Consider the following 17,037-nt stretch of genomic DNA (forward strand, 5'->3'; position numbering starts at 1 on the left):
ATTCCTGTATATAAGCGTTAGGCATGCACTGTAAGAATCTCTGATGTAGCCACCTCTGAGTAATTACACGAATAACCCTTTTAATAACAGTTACTGATTTATTTTTATTTAATTATTTTATTGCACTGTTCTCGCCATTGTAGAATGAAAGTGCTTTACCTTACACAAACACATCATACACACAATAAATTATACAAGTGTGTAAACCAGTGTACAGTAGAAGTTACATACGACCATAAGGGTTTTATGTTAACACTCCATGGTCAGGTGGGGGGTGGCAAAGGTGAGATTCAAAACTTAATTAGTGGTTAAGATGTGCTGTGTGAATAAGACTTTTTTTTTTTTTTTTTTTTACTATCCAAAGAACCTTTTTTGCAACTTAGAACAACAACAGATTGAGAAAAAAACACAAGGTTCTGAAAACATGCCTTGAAGTTTGCATACATCTTCTAGGTGCGGAGTTCATAGCTAACTGTACCATATTAGAAGGATTGCAACTTATGAACCGCAATTTACAAAAGGACTTGTGGTAAAAACAGCTGTGAACTTACCCACCTGCATAAATTATAGATCTGTGATCTGCATGTTACATTATGTGCTTCGCAGCATTTTTATATTCATCTGCAAATCGGTGTGCACATAAAGATCTCTTTAACAGGTGCATTAACCTTATGAGATATTTTAAAAAGCAGAAGAGATTTAATGTAAAATGTGCCACTGCTGTCAATTTATTTGTGCCAGATATATATATAAATAAATAAACAAAGTGCAGCAAGACTCTGCTTTTCTTAGTTCCGCCCTCCTGATCCATCCGCGTTTTGTTGCCACAAGTTGAACCTTAATTTACGGGTTCCCGGAATAACTGGTTTTGGAATTCCAGCACTGATAGACCCATTCGTTTTTGTGGTATTTCGAGAGGGGTACCCAAAGGAACTAGGGTGAAATAAAGGTAGTGATGTACATACCGCCTCCCATGAACACTCTTCTGGCCTCTCAATCCATGCAGTCTTGCCCAGACAGGAGCCCGATCATGACTGTGTGCGTCATCACTTTGTGGGTTGGAGTGGGCAGATACAGGCACCAGCCTGTGATACTGATCCCACCCACATTAATATCCTCACACAGGACAGATACGTAACGTGTGACCCAGCCCTCTATCTACCAGTGAGCCATGTTAATTTTCTGTGCCATACGAGGAAATGAGAGGAGACGACGCGCTGCATTGCCCAATTTCCACCCACAGTTTTATGGTATTTGCAATTTGTCTCACACTGCTCGCCCAGCTTGTCTGAGTCAGGTAAGCTTTCCCAGAACTATCTTCTGCTGTTGCGGGTGTTTGTTCAGTCCCATTACCAGGCCAACTGCTCACAAGACCCTTCCCTTCAACCTAGAGGTAAAGCGTCTTCTCATCGATAGACAGGTCCGTATCCCAAAACCTGTAGGCCCCAAATATACTTTTGGGTGGGTACCGATAGGTCTCTAACATAAAACGAGGAAGCAAGGTCTGTCGTTTCACCAGACAGGTTAAGGGAGTAAAAGAGTCGGATTTTTTTTTTGCACATAACATTATTATTTTCAAGTGTTTACAAATATTAGTATGAAGACATTTATAAAAGGAGGAAGGACACTAGATTTTCAGGGCCATAGAGCAGTTAGTAAACTTTGTGGTTCTGGCAGTGTCGGGTACCAAAATTCATGATGTATTGCCATAGCATGCAATCTTGTAAATGCTTAAGTAACAAACTAAACATATACTGAAGTTTCCCCACACGCTAATTTGGAGCTAAACGAGTCATACACCTATGACATCATACCGGGACTTTTTGTTTTACAACACCTCTCCCCTCCAAACTGAGGGATGCTAAAATAGTTCTCAGAATCTGGAAACATTGAAAGGGGCCGGCTCAACGTAGAGGGCTAATATATTTTAAGTGAGGGAGCTGTCACTTATCCTGACTGTAAAGCAAGCACCTTCACACAGCTAGCCATGTATAACAACGTACGTGCAACTTGTCAACTCACGCGGTTTCACACAATGAGGAGGCACACTCATAGGATGGGCTGGAAAGTCTTTAATAGACTACGCTTCTAGCTCAGGTGTGAATGCCTAACACAAGGGGACTCAATTAAATACCTCACCAGGACACGGGAGGTTGCTAATTTGCAGGAGACAGGTGGGGGTTGTATAGACAGAGTGGGGCGTTCCATAGTTCAACTCGCCACGTTCCCGCCCTCTATTCTGAACTACCATATGGAGATAAAGTTAGCTTTTTACCAAGAAAGTACATCCTTTTCAATAGCCGAGTACTTCCAAGAGACGCTAAGCTTCTATGATGTGGCCAGGAGGCCATCGCCCACCGCACCAAACGGACACTGAAGATATCTTCTATGCCATGTAAAAGCGAGACACCTCCAGTCCCACTCAATAGTATATGTTATTGCAGCACCTCATTACCTCCTTCGTTGCTGAATTGGTTCACTTATCGCGAGTAGGTGCCGTTTCACTTCACCGACTCCAAACCGATATTTCAGTTATTAAAACAAACACCGCTGTGCCATCTGAAGCGACTGATGCAGTAGTTGCTCCGTGTGCCCAGTGACAGCCTGCAATACCACCCACCCCGCTGAACAGGCTATTATAGTCATCAACCAAACATCCGCATTCTAGTCTCAGTTACAATCCGAGGCAATACCCTTTCCCGGGAACCTCACCTCTATTTACACTTATAATCATACTTTTTTTAAAAACTATAACATACCCGTAAGACCGGGATTGCCCACCCGTTCCCCACTTGCCTTTGAAAAGGTAATCATACTCGTCGTCTCGGGTTCCCATGACTGCAGCTTCTGTTCTAAGCTCTGTATACGGAGAAGTGAAACGGTAACAGCCCCGCCCTGCATCCACTACTGCACTTCCGGACCCGCCCACAACCCGGAAATACCCCGAAGGCTACGTCCGACGTAAATCCCGGTCTAGCCCGGAACAAGTCGAACGAAAATCAATTAGGATCGCCATATTGGAATAGGTCAAAGGGGGAAATATTGTAGTTTCCTTAAACTGGCTCTACTGAGCCGTGGTATTCTGATACGGGAGGCTTTACATTTAGCACAGACATCGTTTGGGTCTTATATTTGAGGCACAACGCGCGCAAATTTTGTTTTTATTTCATGCTTTCATAAAGCCACCGCTTTATGCTTTCATAAACTCACCCCTTTAAATACCTTTCAGTAGACGCCAAGTTCCTGGTTAGGCTATGTATAACATTTCATAGCTTTTAGAGTCCGTTTGTTTAACATTTAAGTATAATGTGTAACCTTTTTTCACGAGCATGTAAAGGCATCTGTGTTCTTGTAGATAGATTTCGAAAATAACCCCGTTTTGTACACTGTAGTAGTCTTATTTGGCGTCAAAAAAAGCTACGATGATCATGACCGTTCTTATACGCGCAGTCTACATCCACCCAGCAACCCGTTGGCACAGAAAGTGATCGCAGACAAGTGCTATAGGATTTTAAAAGTATTTTCGATGGGGACATTTTCACTCATCACGATCTTTTTTAATCTCTCTCTTGACATAATAGGAAGTGACTTGCTGTTTACACAAAAATGGCAAGTGTGTCTAGTCTCCACACCTGGTCTTCGCCCAACGCCAGGAACCCTGGTCTCCCCCCTCTCGCCGCTGTCATGCTGTGACCCTTCATGCCATCACCCCCAGCCACGGCTTCCTCACCGCACCACACAACATCGTTTTCCTGCGCTTCCTGCACGTTTTCAGGCCATTACCCTCACCCAACACTCACTGTACAGACAGCACCCAACACCACACTCTCTAACGCACAGTCCTGGAACCACCCACCTAACACTCCATACTTGCACGACTACTCCGCAGTACCCGCTCACTCACAAAATACAATAGGAGATCTGGAACCTGTTGCACAACAATGCCCTTGATCTACTTTTCTTCATGGAAACCTGGCTGAACCCTGCATTGGCACCTGACATTACCACAACAATATCCCTGGCTGCAAGATTGCCAGGCAAAGCAGACTTCTCAGGCCCAGCAGTAGAATCGCCATCATCCCCAAGAACGCGGTCAGCTCCATCACATCCACACACATGCCAGTCTCCAACATGAAACACCTGTCATTCAAGCTCCACGCTACAGCCAACTTCATACCAAGTGACACTCCCATCTACAGACGACCAGGGCCACACACCAGCTTCACAGACACCATCATGGATGTGAAGGACCACGCTCCTTTAATGCTAGCAACTACATCCTACTCGGAAACTAGAACCTCCACCTGGAAAACCACATCTCTGATGCGGACGACCCTCAGGCAGACTACAAGGAACACCTGCTACACATAGACAAGGTTCAGGACCTCATCGAAGCCAAAAATAAGAATTTAGAGGTAAGATCATGACGCAGTAGCCTTCGGATCACCAGGATTCCCAATTCTCCGGCAATCGTCAAAATGGAAGACTTTGTCCAGACCTTGTTGTGCGACCTTTTGGGTTGGAGGCCTTTCCAGTCTTTATAGTTGAGCATGCCCATCGCTTGTTTGGCCCTCAACAGCCTCCAGGCGCTCCTGTTTGCCCCATAGTTGCCCGCCAGTTAAACTACCGCAACCACAACGTGGTCCTGCAGCTGGCAAGGGAACACAGAGTAATTCAATACCAAGGCAACAGTCTTTCCTTTTACCCAGATTTTACATTGTTGGCACAAACGGCTCACCACAACTTCTTGCTTGCCAAAAAAGTCTCTAAAATGCAGACATGCCCTAAGCTCTCTTGTACCTGACCAGGATGAGAGTCTCCTTCGAGAGCAAGACTCACTTGAGCCACCATCGTCCTTTACAACATTGCAAGTATTGGTCACTGAGAAGATCCAACTCAGTGACAATGATTGAATTATAGCTTCCTTGAGCCACCATTGTCCTTTACAACACCCATCAAGTGTTGGGGAGGGGTGTTTCATAGTTATTATTTGCCCATATTATGCAGAGAATTTCTCACTCACTACCTTCAAAGTACATTTCCTTATACCCCGTGCTAGCAATCATGCTCCTACATCTGTATTGATCACCCTTTTGACTCCTTGTTCGGCCAACCTGCTGTTGTCAATAGTAGGGCTGTACACCTAGTGTTCCCCATTCCCAGGGATGATTCCTGCGTTTGCTGTGTTTTTGGAAAGGTTTATTGGGAGGGCAGTGGGGATGGGTATCACAATCTAGTTTTGGTGTTGGAGTGGGAAGGGGGTGGTTTGTGTTGAGTATTTGTGTTATGGTTTATGGTTTTGTTGTCTTGTTTATCTCTTTTCCTTCAGGTATTGCCACGGGCTCTCCATGTCTTTGCCTACACCTGGTCACTATATATCACACTGCATACGCCTTTCATGCTTAAACCCGCCCCCCTGCAGATAACATGGTCACCCTAACTTGCATTGCCTGGAACATTCGAGGTCTCAATGATCGCAGGAAAGCACTCCTAGTTCATGCCTACCTCACCAGATACAATATTGACATTTGCTTTCTGCAAGAGACCCACATACAAGATCCTGCAGCCCTTGCTGTACGTGCCCAGTGGTGCGGTGATGCCTACTCCAATTATGCCAGGGGTGCGTCTATCCTGCTGTGCATGGGAGTCCCATGGCAGTTGTCACACTCCCGTATCCAGACGGACAATATGTCATACTTGCGGGCTCCCTGTACCAGCAGCCGGTGACATTGGCTGCCAAGAATGGACCCAAAAGTGAGAACCCCAAATTTGTCTCAGGTATTTAGGCAAAGATTTCCAGACTTGAGGCCTATGCCATCCTTTTAGGGGTGGGGGGTGACTTTAGCACTATTGCGGATGACTGACAGGACTGTTCTAGCACATCTTGATGCTTACACCCCCTTCGCACGACAACGCTTAACACAGTAGCACATGACAACTGCCTCCAAGATGTGTGGCATCTCTCACACCCCCACGCGTGTGAAGGCACCCGTATCTCGGCATTCCACAATGCTTGGTCTAGGTTGGACTATTGGTTTTTCTCCAAAGATGTCCAGACCTGGATGTCTAAGGTATCCCACCTACCGCACACCCTCTCGGACCATTCCCCGGTCCTACTAATGCTTCTGACTTCCTAGTGGATTCTCCGCACCTTTACGTGGCGCTTACTAGCAGGTGCCCTGCGAGATGTGGTATTCCGAGAGGAGGTCTGGAAAGAAATCATGGACTATTTTGTGCACAATTTTGGCTCAGTCGAATGATCTTCTGTGCTCTGGGAGGCTTTCAAAGTCGTAATACAAGGTGCTTGTATCACAAAACAATTAGGGGTTTTAAAGGCTATTCGGTGGTCCTTACCCAAGCTCATGCAAGATATCTAGACTCAAGAATAGCAATATTTCCATTCCAAAGTCACTGCCAACCTGGCCTATATTCATGACAAGATGTTGGAGCTTCTTGCTTCGTGACACCCAGGCAAGACGTTACGGGGAGGGGGATAGGCCAGGTATAACCCTAGCGGGTATGCTGAGGAAACCGCGTGCATTCAGCTATGTAGCCAAACTCCTAGACTCCGAGTCTAACCCTGTGTCAGAGCTACTGAATATGATGTCCTCCTTTTATGCCCAACCTATTGAAGACCTTGGACACCTGAGCCTCACCCAACAAGTAAAAGGTCCTAACCACATCGCCAAACACCTCCTGGACCCTGTTTTCACCGACTTCAACAACATACAAGTTGACAAGCCCACACATGTCCCCTGGACTTACCAAGCCCTCGTCCAGTTCAGCATCCTGTCCTTGTCGAGTGCACATGCACCATTGCCACACCAGCCTGCCGAAACTGGAACAGCATCACTGACAAAGTCTGGAACACTACTCTCAACACCCACCAACTCTAACACATCAACAACCTCCCAAAAGCCATCAAGAATTTTAACAATTTGATCCCCTTCTGTGCCAACTCCCTGGCCCCCCTCAAAACACCAATACAACAAGATCTAGACTGAGGGCCAGTTGGTACACAAAGGAACTCAGACTGATGAAGCACAACTGCACATGACTGGAGCACACATAGAGAATGAGCCAGGACATTGAAGACAGGAGCACATTCAAAGCCACCCCAAGACACTATAACCAACTGGTCCAGCAACCAAACGTGCCACTCTGGCAGACCACATTGATACCAGCACCAAAAGAAGCAAAATAAATCATCACTATTGTGAAAGATTTCACCTCACTATTGGCTACCACCAAGTTGATCACCCCCTTACTGGACCTCTGCAACTCTGCAACAATCCCTCTCAGTTCTTTAGCAGCAATTTATAGCAACTCCAACCTGCAACTCGACCCGACAGACGTCGCCAAACTCCTCCAGATTTTATCCAAAGAACCAATGCCCGTCATCAACCCAGAAGCTTTCTTCTACATCACTCCTAAATGATGGAACAACCTGCCACTACAAATAAGAGCCGCCTCCTCATTTCTTCTATTCCACAAGAAGCTAAAAAGTTGGGTTTTTGAGTAGTCCCACTAGGCTTAAAGTGTGGCTAGTGCCACACTTGTTTAATGCCAAGTTATCCTCCTGGGTGATAATGGGCTCTACAAATCTGCATAACATACCAAAACCTTTAAATCCAGGACCTGGAGATATCGAATACATAAAATTCAGTGGGCATACATGACAAGGATGCCCGGCAGAGAGCAGGGGTGGTGAGTGTATGCTGAGTTTGCCAGTTTCCTACCAAGGATGACAGTTTCATGTTAAGCATTGCCAACATACACTACAATGAAAAACCCACTTCCTTTAAAACACTGGCAAGGCAGATGATAGAAGGTTTGGGGAAAGAGCCAGGCAACTATTCATAAAGTGTTATCACCACTGTGTAATGTCATGGTATTTTCACACATACGTATGTCTCCAAGAAAAATAAATTAGTTACACTTTGTTGGCGAAAAAAGTGTTTATGATAATTGTTAGTGGATTTTAGCACCTGTTTGTAATTCACCTCAGTCAAACAGAGAACATTGGTGCACATGGTCTTCCCCATCACTAAAGAGATCTTCATGCTGTTCAACAGAGCTCAATCTCTGCTTCAGCAGGTGAAAGGTTTAGAATGCTGGTTGTAAAGTCCTTGGCAGAAATGTCCCTCTGGGCGCAAAGAACGTACCGGCTCAGGACTCACAAAACTGTTCAGTGCTTGAGGTGACAAAAACAGGCAGAGCCAAACCTCACAAATCCAAGCAATCTCTCAGAGGACAAAGAACATACAGCCTTTGGCCATAAAAACAGAGCTATCTCTCAGGTGACAAGGAACCTAAAGTCTCAAGCACAACAAAGCAGAACTGTCTCACACAACAAGCTCAGGCCTAACAAATTAAAACTATCCATCTGGTAAGAAAGAACACACAGGCTCAAGCCTCACAAAGCAGTGCTAGCCCTACGAAAACAACAAACTCACAGACTCTAGCCTCACAAAGCAAATTTAGCTCTCAGCCGTCAAACAATTTATGGGTGCAGGCTTCAAAAGTCACAGCTATCCTCACAAAGAACAACAAAGATCTCACAAACTTTGGAGAGATAAAGCACAACCATCTCTAAAGGTGATAATGAACAAACACTTTTTCAGGCCATTCACAGCACAACAATCCCTCAAGTAACACATAACTTACACACTGCCACGTGATTCACTAATTACAAGCTCAGTCTTGACAGAGATATGTCTTAAGTTGCATGAATTTGACAATCTGAGGTTTTAGATAGCAGAGCTATCTCTCAGGCAACACCCCTTCTACTGCATAATTGATTAAACGTACCATATATCAACAGAGAAAATTGCTCAGTATCTCACCAAGTGTCAGTAAACAGCTCGTGGAATTGAGAGTGTAACAATCTTTACAAATTCAGCTGGAGTCTATTGTACTCACTATTGATCTGTAGCAGATTTGAATAGGGTATTGCATTATGCAGCCCTTCTAAACTGTACTGTATCTCTCTGACAGGCTGCAGTACTTTATAAGCACTTTTCATCAAGACTGTAATACCTCAGACACAGTTCTCAGCAGAGTTGCAATATTTTACCAGTACTTGTAAGCAAGCGATTGCTACTTCAGCAGCTGTACAGCTCAGATGCAGTTCTTTACATTTACTTCCTACAGAGCCACTGTACTCTGCCAGCAGTTTTTATGAATTATCGTACAAAGGTTCTCAGAAGGACCACAATACCTATCCTGCATTTATCGTCAGAACCCCAGTACTTTATAAACATTACACTATAGACTGCAGCATTGTAACAGCTGTATTACTGTCCCATAATAGCCTATGGAGATCATAATACAGTGGACGGGATATCTGTCATGTCTGTGACGAAGTAACCCATCCACCAAACTCTAGATCAGGCCCTTAGTTATGGCATATGTTGGTTAAAAACTCCATTTTGGATAAAATGGATACTGCTGTTGTCTCTGTTTTCAGTCCTGCATTCATCCGCTCCCCTCTGGGTCTCCTGAGCATTTTCTCTCCCTCCCGCTCTGCAGAACGAAGACAAATTGTTGTAATTTTCCTATTGTGCCCTGAATTAACTTTCTGGTATTCCTAAATATAACGTTTTCCTAAGGTGCTTTTGCTGTGTTTCCGTAGCCCAGTTCAATCTTATTTGGTTGTGAATCGCTTTTGTTTAATGTTGCATACTTTGTTTGAAACATCTCTGGGTAACAGTGATGTGGAAAAACAGGATGCTTTCTTAGAAAATGGGATAGTGCTAACATATAATGTTGTTGACGTGAATTCACCAAAGAATTTATACATGCGATCATGCCATTCTGAATCTGTGCTTTCATTTAATTTTCAATGTAAGAATTATGTACAAGAACCCCTTGATTCTGGGGTGAGCTATATTTTAGAGATTTCCTTGTATATTAGGGATGCTGTCCAGCCTTTTCTTGATTTTGCTGCTTACTTGGGAGTTTGAATTAATTCTGATTTTGATTACTTGTGATAACTCTGCATTTGAGCCTTCATAGCATCCTTTATTATGTACCACTTGATTTTAAGATTTCTGTAGTGAAACCTTTTAACTTTTTCCCTGATTTAAAACTCAATTATTGAGTGGTCGTAATTACTTATTTATGATAATAATGTGCTAAACTGATGTTTGTTGAAGTCAGTGGTGGCTGCTGCCAGGAATCCTTAAAGGGGCAGTACGCGGAGTAGAGGGAGGGGTATAATAAAAACAAATGAAGACTTACCTGCCGCTGCTGGCCCTCCTTGTTACTCTGCTCTCACTGCCTGGGTTCTTCTCTTCGTGACCCCCTCCCCACCCAATTCAGATGCTCTCTCATGCTGTTACCCAGCATGAGAGAAGTGCAGAGATTGGCCTGAGGCGGCTAAAATGCCGCTCAGTTAGGAATTGGTAGCCTGCGCTGGTTCTCTACCCAGCTGTGAAACACAGCTCAGTTAGAGAGTTCTAAGTGTGCTTGTCGGTTTGGCCGGTCTAAGATGGCTGGCCAAACCAACATGCGCACTTAGACTGCACCTACCACTCCTCTTACCCCTGCTGACGCACAGGATGCTGGCCCTGCCCCATTCTAGAATCAGCAGACTGGCAATGGCTAAGCTGAGGGGCCGCCCTGGGTTGAGGTGCCTCTTTATGCAAGATCAACCAGAAGTGGAACTTCCTGAGGTAAATTGTGAAATACAATTATTGAGGTACAATTCTAATTATTGGGCTATAGGATTCCACTTCGACAAACTCTTACAGTACTTTCTTCAACTACTTTTCAGCAGGGTTACATTACCCAACCAATACTTCTCTGAAGTGCTATGTACTTTAAAAGTTATTATCATTGGTAGTACTTTACCAGTACTCTTTTTCACTCCTTTCCTATCCTGTATATCTAATATCGGTTGTATGTCAGAAACACGCAGGCATTTATCACGCATGCCTTAACAATGAGGTCCGAACCACAAATGCGTCTTTACAATGCATTCCTTTACCACGCAAGTCGTTGCAACGACCGCCTTAGGGAAAGCGCTGGATTTGGAATAGCATAATTTCCTATACCAACTCCAGTCCTCGCAACAATAAGGAAAGTGTTGGACTTAAACTCCACCATCATTCCAACAGCACTTTCCTTAAGGCAAGTTGTAGTAACAATTTGAGTGGTAAAGGAATGCGTTGTAAAGATTAATTCGTGGTCTGGACCACATTGCAAATGTACAGCGTGGTTCGAGACATGTTGTGAAGGCTGTTTCCCCTAATATCTCATAAAGTAGAATGGAAGTGTGGGCGTGAGAGCCTGGGCCTGCAGGATCTCCACATTGCCTTTACATCGGGTCCAGCTTGTCTTCATTTGTTGTCGGACAGTGGCTGTAATGTAAGGCCCACCATGGTGATGCACTGACGTTACGTTATTGCAGATTTGTAGAGCACCTGGAAGGGTATGCTGGTGCTAAAGAAGTATGAGTCTAGTCACACCTAGGACCTAGTGGGACTACTTGAAAAGCCAGGATTTCAGCTTCTTCCAAAGTTCAAGAAGTGAGGAGGAGGCCCTGATGTGTAGAATTAGGTCGTTCCTCACTTTAGGAGTGATGGAGGAGAAGGCTCAAAGAACAGATCTGATTTTCCTCATGTGTGGGATTTGTGCAAGTGCGAGTCAGGTTAAGCAGAGATGTCTGAAAGCTTTGTGAAAGCAGATTCGATTGTTGAGGTATGCTGGTCCAGTGATATGTAATGCCTTGAAAGTGTGGGTGAGGAGCCTGAATTGTACTTGTTTATGAATGGGGAGCCAGTGAAGCTCCTTCAGGTGTGGTGTGAGTGTGCCATGGGAGGTTGAGAGTGAGTCTTGCTGCTGAGTTCTAAATGGTTGCTAACGCTGTCCAAGCTTAATTTCAGAGGGGCGGTGGCTGGATGATTTCGGTAAAGTGTTACTAAGGCTGATCAATACAGTGAAATACACCTGCACTGTTGCAGAACCTGGTGACAGTTGGTTTGGTGCATGAAGGCACTAGGTTGAATGGCAAAATTAGGATGGCACTGTGACCGGAGTTGTTGTAGCAGTGGTTGTGGCTCTGAAAAACTGAATAGACCCATGAAGAAAGTATAGAGCCGGGAGTCCCACAGGTGTGAAGCGATGCTGTGACAAGGGTCACTGAGGGCCAGAGAGGAATCATGACTGGGCTCAGCCAGTGCGGCCCAGCAAGGCGCACAGTAACTGGCCAGAGGGGCAGACGTTGGGACAATGGGATTCGGCCCAGCAGGCCTAAAGGTGCAGATGGGCAAGGTCTTTCGATCTCTGGCGTAAGCTGTCGTGGGCCAGAGGGACGGACACCGAGGGCAGCATGATTTAGGCTAGCAGGTCCAAAGGAATAGGCAGGTGAGGCCTCTGGAGCCCCAACGTCAACCATCATGGGCCCTCTCATAGATTTTGGGGGGGTGCGCGAACAAGGGAGAACAGACCTCTCCATCCATATGCTGATAGAGGAACTCCTATGGCCCAGAGGGAATGGAGCCTGGGATGTTTGGTGTGGCCCCAGGGGGTCAAAGGGCAGTAACTGCACTCAATCCAACGGAAAATACCAGTTGGTCAGGTTCAGCCCCTGAGGAGCTGCAGGTGAGGAGAAGCTACAGCTGAGGTTGGATTGCACCCATGGGCCAGAGGGCCAGTGGTGGGGAGATGGTGCATGTGCCTGCAGGGTGGTGGGGTGGCTGTCTGGTTGGGGCCCCTCCTGCGGACTGGGTCGATGGAGGTGGGGTAGCCAGCCTCCAGGGTGTTTGGGGGGCTGGGTGGTGAGGCCTGAGTCCCCATATGTATGCTAGTCATACCGCAGGAGCTTCCGGATGCTCCTTGGTGAGATGCCAGACACGGCCCTGGGGTCATAGTGAAGAGATTGTACAACCCAAGACACGCAAGATGAGGCCAGGGTTGGACCCAGCAGGACTGCCACTCGACCCAGAGGCTGGGTCCCCCTGGAGACAGACCAAGGCCTGGAGAGGCACATGGTGGCGATTCTGGCGGCCATCAGGGACACCAAAACCACCCTGGAGAGTAAAATCGATGCAGTGGCCCTGGATCTGGGGCTCTTGCGGACCAACATAAGAAACAGGCAGAGAGAGTGGCCTAAATGGACCATGCGCTGACCTGCCTGGAACCCACGGTCACGGAGGGCAATGCAGCAGTTTGTGTTCTGTTGTACAGCAAACTGTTACCTTCCTGAGGGACTGGGGAGAGGATGCTGAGGTCGCTCCAGGCATAACTACTTCTGTCTGGTGGGGAACACGGAGACAGAAAAAGGCCCTATTATTTTTTTTTTTGAAGGACTGGCTCCTCACTGAGGAGCTGGGGGGGCAAGGCATCAAATATGTTTACATTCAAGAGGGCGCACAGAGTGCCAGGTAAACCCCTGGCACTGGGGGGACCTTCCTGGTTGTGGCACGGCTGCTAAAATTCTGCAACTGCAGCCTCATTCTACAAGTGGCTTGGCCCCTGTCATATATTGGGTGCCCTGGAGAATATATACTCGGACTACACCACCGCCATTCAGAGACAATGAGAAACGTTCCAGCAAGTGAAAAGGCACCCCCAGACACTGAATTTAAAATGCTTTGTTTTTCCAGTGAAGTTGCACATATGTGACAATGGCAAGGCACACTCCTTTCACAAGGCTGCAGATGCATGTGACTGGTTGGAGGCGAGGGGGCACCCACTCCCGGACTGCTCCGAATCACCCAAAGAATGAGGGTGGCAGTGTCAGCAATTGAGGAGGGGGACGTGGTCTGGCGGTAGCTCCAACTAGAACCTACACGTGTACAAAAGTACCCTCTTTTTGGCATAGTTACTCACGTTTTCTGCCTGATGTCAGTATGTTTGACTGTGTTCACTGGAATCCTGCTAACCAGGACCCCAGTGATTATGCTCTCTCTCCTCTACATTTTGTCACTGCATACTGGTAACCCAGTATTTCACCCAAAATTGGCATATTGGTGCCCCCTTATAAGTCCCTAGTATATGGTACCTAGGTACCAAGGGCATTGTGGTTCCAGAGGATCCCTATGGGCTGCAGCATTTCTTTTACCACCCATAGGGAGTCCATGCAAGGGCTTCTGCAGGACTGCCATTGCAGCCTGCATGAAAAGGTGCATGAACCCTTTCACTGCCATTTACACTGCACCAGGTCACTTAGACGTCATACCTATAGCAGGCCCTTCAGCCCTGAGGGCAGGGTGCAGAATACCTGTGTGTGAGGGCATCCCTGTACTAGCAGAGGTGCCCCCATGACCTCCAGGACCATTTTCTCAGACTTTTACGTGTATACTGGACATAGGTCACTACCTATGTCCAGCTACATAATGGTAACTCCGAACATAGGCATGTTTGGTATCAAACATGTCAGAATCATACCCCAATACTTTTACAAGCATTGGTTGTATGATTCCATGCACTATGGGGGCTCCTTAGAGAACCCCCAGTATTGCCATTACAGCTTTCTGAGGTTTCCTAGGCTACCCCAGCTGCTGCTACCTATCAGACAGGTTTCTGCCCTCCTGTTGCTTGAGCAGCTCAAGCCCAGGAAGGCAGAACAAAGGATTTCCTTTGGGAGAGGGTTGTTACAGCCTCTCCCTTTGGAAATAGGTGTTACAGGCTTGGGAGGGGTAGCCTCCCCAGGACTCTGGAAATGCTTTGAAAGGCACAGATGGTGCCCTCCTTGCATAATCCGGTCTACACCGGTTCAGGGACCCCCAGTCCCTGCTCTGGTGTGAAACTGGGCAAAGGAAAGGGGAGTGACCACTCCCCTGTCCATCACCACCCCAGGGGTGGTGCTCAGAGCTCCTCCAGAGGGTCCCTGGGTTTTGCCATCTTGGATTCCAAGTTGGCAGGGCACTCTGGGAGCCTCTGAGTGGCCAGTGCCAGCAGGTGACGTCAAAGCCCTCCCCTGATAGGTGCTTACCTGTGTAGCTGACCAATCCCCCTTGGGTGGTTCTTCAGATTCGGATTGCAAGACTCCAGCAGGAATCCTCTGCATCCTTTACTTCACCTTCTTACCAAAGAAACTGCATCTGGACCCTGCAGGAACTCTACAACTGCAACAAAGAAGCAAAGACGACTTCTGCAACATTGCATCTTCAGCTCCTGCCAGCAAATGCAACTGTTTCCCAGCCGTGCATCCTCAGAGGACAGCCAGTCTTCAGCATGCACCAGAAGAACGAAGGAATCTCCCTTGGAGTGAAGGAGTCACTTCCCTGCTTCAGCAGACACCTCTCTGCAATGACGATCGGTTATGTGGGACCCCTCTCCTGACCAGCTGCGTGGATCTTGCATCACGGGTGGTGGACTGAGGTGGTCCCGATGGTCCTGACATCCAACTTTGGCGGAGGTAGGAGCTTGCCTCCCCACGCAGGACAGTACCCCCGTGCACCATGTGTTTTGCAGTTGCCAAGGCTTGTTGCCATCCTTCCACAAACTTCTTTGTGCACCGTGCAGCTCAGGCCCCCAGCACTCCTTCCTGCGACACACAGCTTCCTGTGTGGTTCTTCGGCGCCATGGGACCCTTTGCTGTACTGCTCCATTGGCCTCCTTTTGCACCTTCTTTGTCCCTGTTCTGTGGGACTCCTGTGTGCACTGCCTGGTCTTCTGAGGGCTCTCTGAGTTGCTGAGAACCCCCTCTGACTCCCCGTCCTGTCTACAGTCTACCTGGTCCCTCCTGGTCCCGGGCAGCGCCATTTTCTGCTAACTGCTAGCTTTGCGTGTGCCAAAGCTTGTTGGCGGAATCCAGCAACACAAACCAGATTGCAATCCTCCATCCGGCGTGGGACATCCTCTACACCAACCAGGAACCCCCATTAATCTTCTTGGGTGCAGTACTGACTGTTGTTCTTTACAGGTGGTTCTTCTTTTGCACCTTCATCTGGGTTAGCAGGGGCTCCTGTTCTCCCGGGACTCTTCAGTGCTTCTTGGACTTGGTCCCCTTCTTCCTCAGGTAATCAGGTCCAGGAATCCATCATTGGTGACTTGCAGTCTCTTCTGGTTCTTGCAATATCTTCTTTCCCGTGTTCTTGTGTGTTCTCAGAAAGTTACTGTGATTTACTCCTGCTTTCCTGGGCTTTGGGGTAGGTTCTATTACTTACATTTGGTGTTTTCTAACACTCCCAGTGCCCCTCTGCACGCTGCACTTACCTAGGTGGGAAACCGTCATTCACATTCCACTTTATTACTGTAATGTTTGTGTTCCCTCAGGCCCATTTCTAACTATTGTGATTTTCACAATTTGCTCTGTTTTCTAACTGTTTTTACAGCTATTTCTGCATACTAGTGTATATAATTTGTGTATTACCTACATCCTAAGGGAGTATAGTCTCTATGGTATTTTTGGCATTTGTGTCACCAAAATAAAGTACCTTTATTTTTGTAACACTGAGTATTTTCTTTCATGTGTGTGAGTACTGTGTGCCTACAGTGGTATTGCATAAGCTTTGCATGTCTCCTAGATAAGCCTTGGCTGCTCAGCTACAGCTACCCCCAGAGAGCCTGGCTACTAGACACTGCCTACATTTCACTAATAAGGGATACAAACCAGGCCAGCCCCCTACAACATGTAGACAGAGTGGTGGTGGACATCCAGATATGCCGTTCCTGGGAGTTGGGCAACAAATGGAAAGCTCTTGGAAAGGATTTAGAGGAGAGTGCCAGTCACTCTAGAGGATCTGAAGCAGGATCAGAAGACACCAACAGGCCAATATTCAACCAGATGATGTTGGATACAATCTTTTGAGAGAGGCAGTGAACTGCTGAGCCGCCCACTGGGGTAATCCAAAATCTCAATGCAAACCCATATACAGGGTCAGGCCAGCGCCCTGTGACTTTTACCAAGAGAATAGTGCAAAATTAGTTTATAATGTTCTTGTTTTATTTGGGATGGGGCGACAGACACCTCAGGGACTTTTGGGAGGGGCGTGGTAGCTCACGATCTGCAGTGCGAGGAGGTTGGATGCAGGGCAGTGTTAGAGGTTTACGAAGACACCACCAATAAGATATTGTATCAGATCA

The 17,037-nt window shown here is 46.8% G+C and overlaps 1 protein-coding gene across 1 annotated transcript in view; it reads right to left on the minus strand.

The window, feature by feature from the left end:
* The window catches only part of RAB11A (RAB11A, member RAS oncogene family), a 96,547-nt gene extending 93,601 nt beyond the window's left edge, over positions 1–2,946 (minus strand). Inside the window, exon 1 of the mRNA XM_069222900.1 lies at positions 2,797–2,946. Within this exon, the coding sequence (XP_069079001.1) occupies positions 2,797–2,836 (40 nt within the window). The 5' untranslated portion in view covers positions 2,837–2,946. The remainder of the gene's footprint in view (positions 1–2,796) is intronic.
* Between the last annotated feature and the right edge of the window lie 14,091 nt (positions 2,947–17,037).

Source organism: Pleurodeles waltl, chromosome 3_1 (assembly GCF_031143425.1).
Source record: "Pleurodeles waltl isolate 20211129_DDA chromosome 3_1, aPleWal1.hap1.20221129, whole genome shotgun sequence".
NCBI classification, from domain to species: Eukaryota; Metazoa; Chordata; class Amphibia; order Caudata; family Salamandridae; genus Pleurodeles; species Pleurodeles waltl.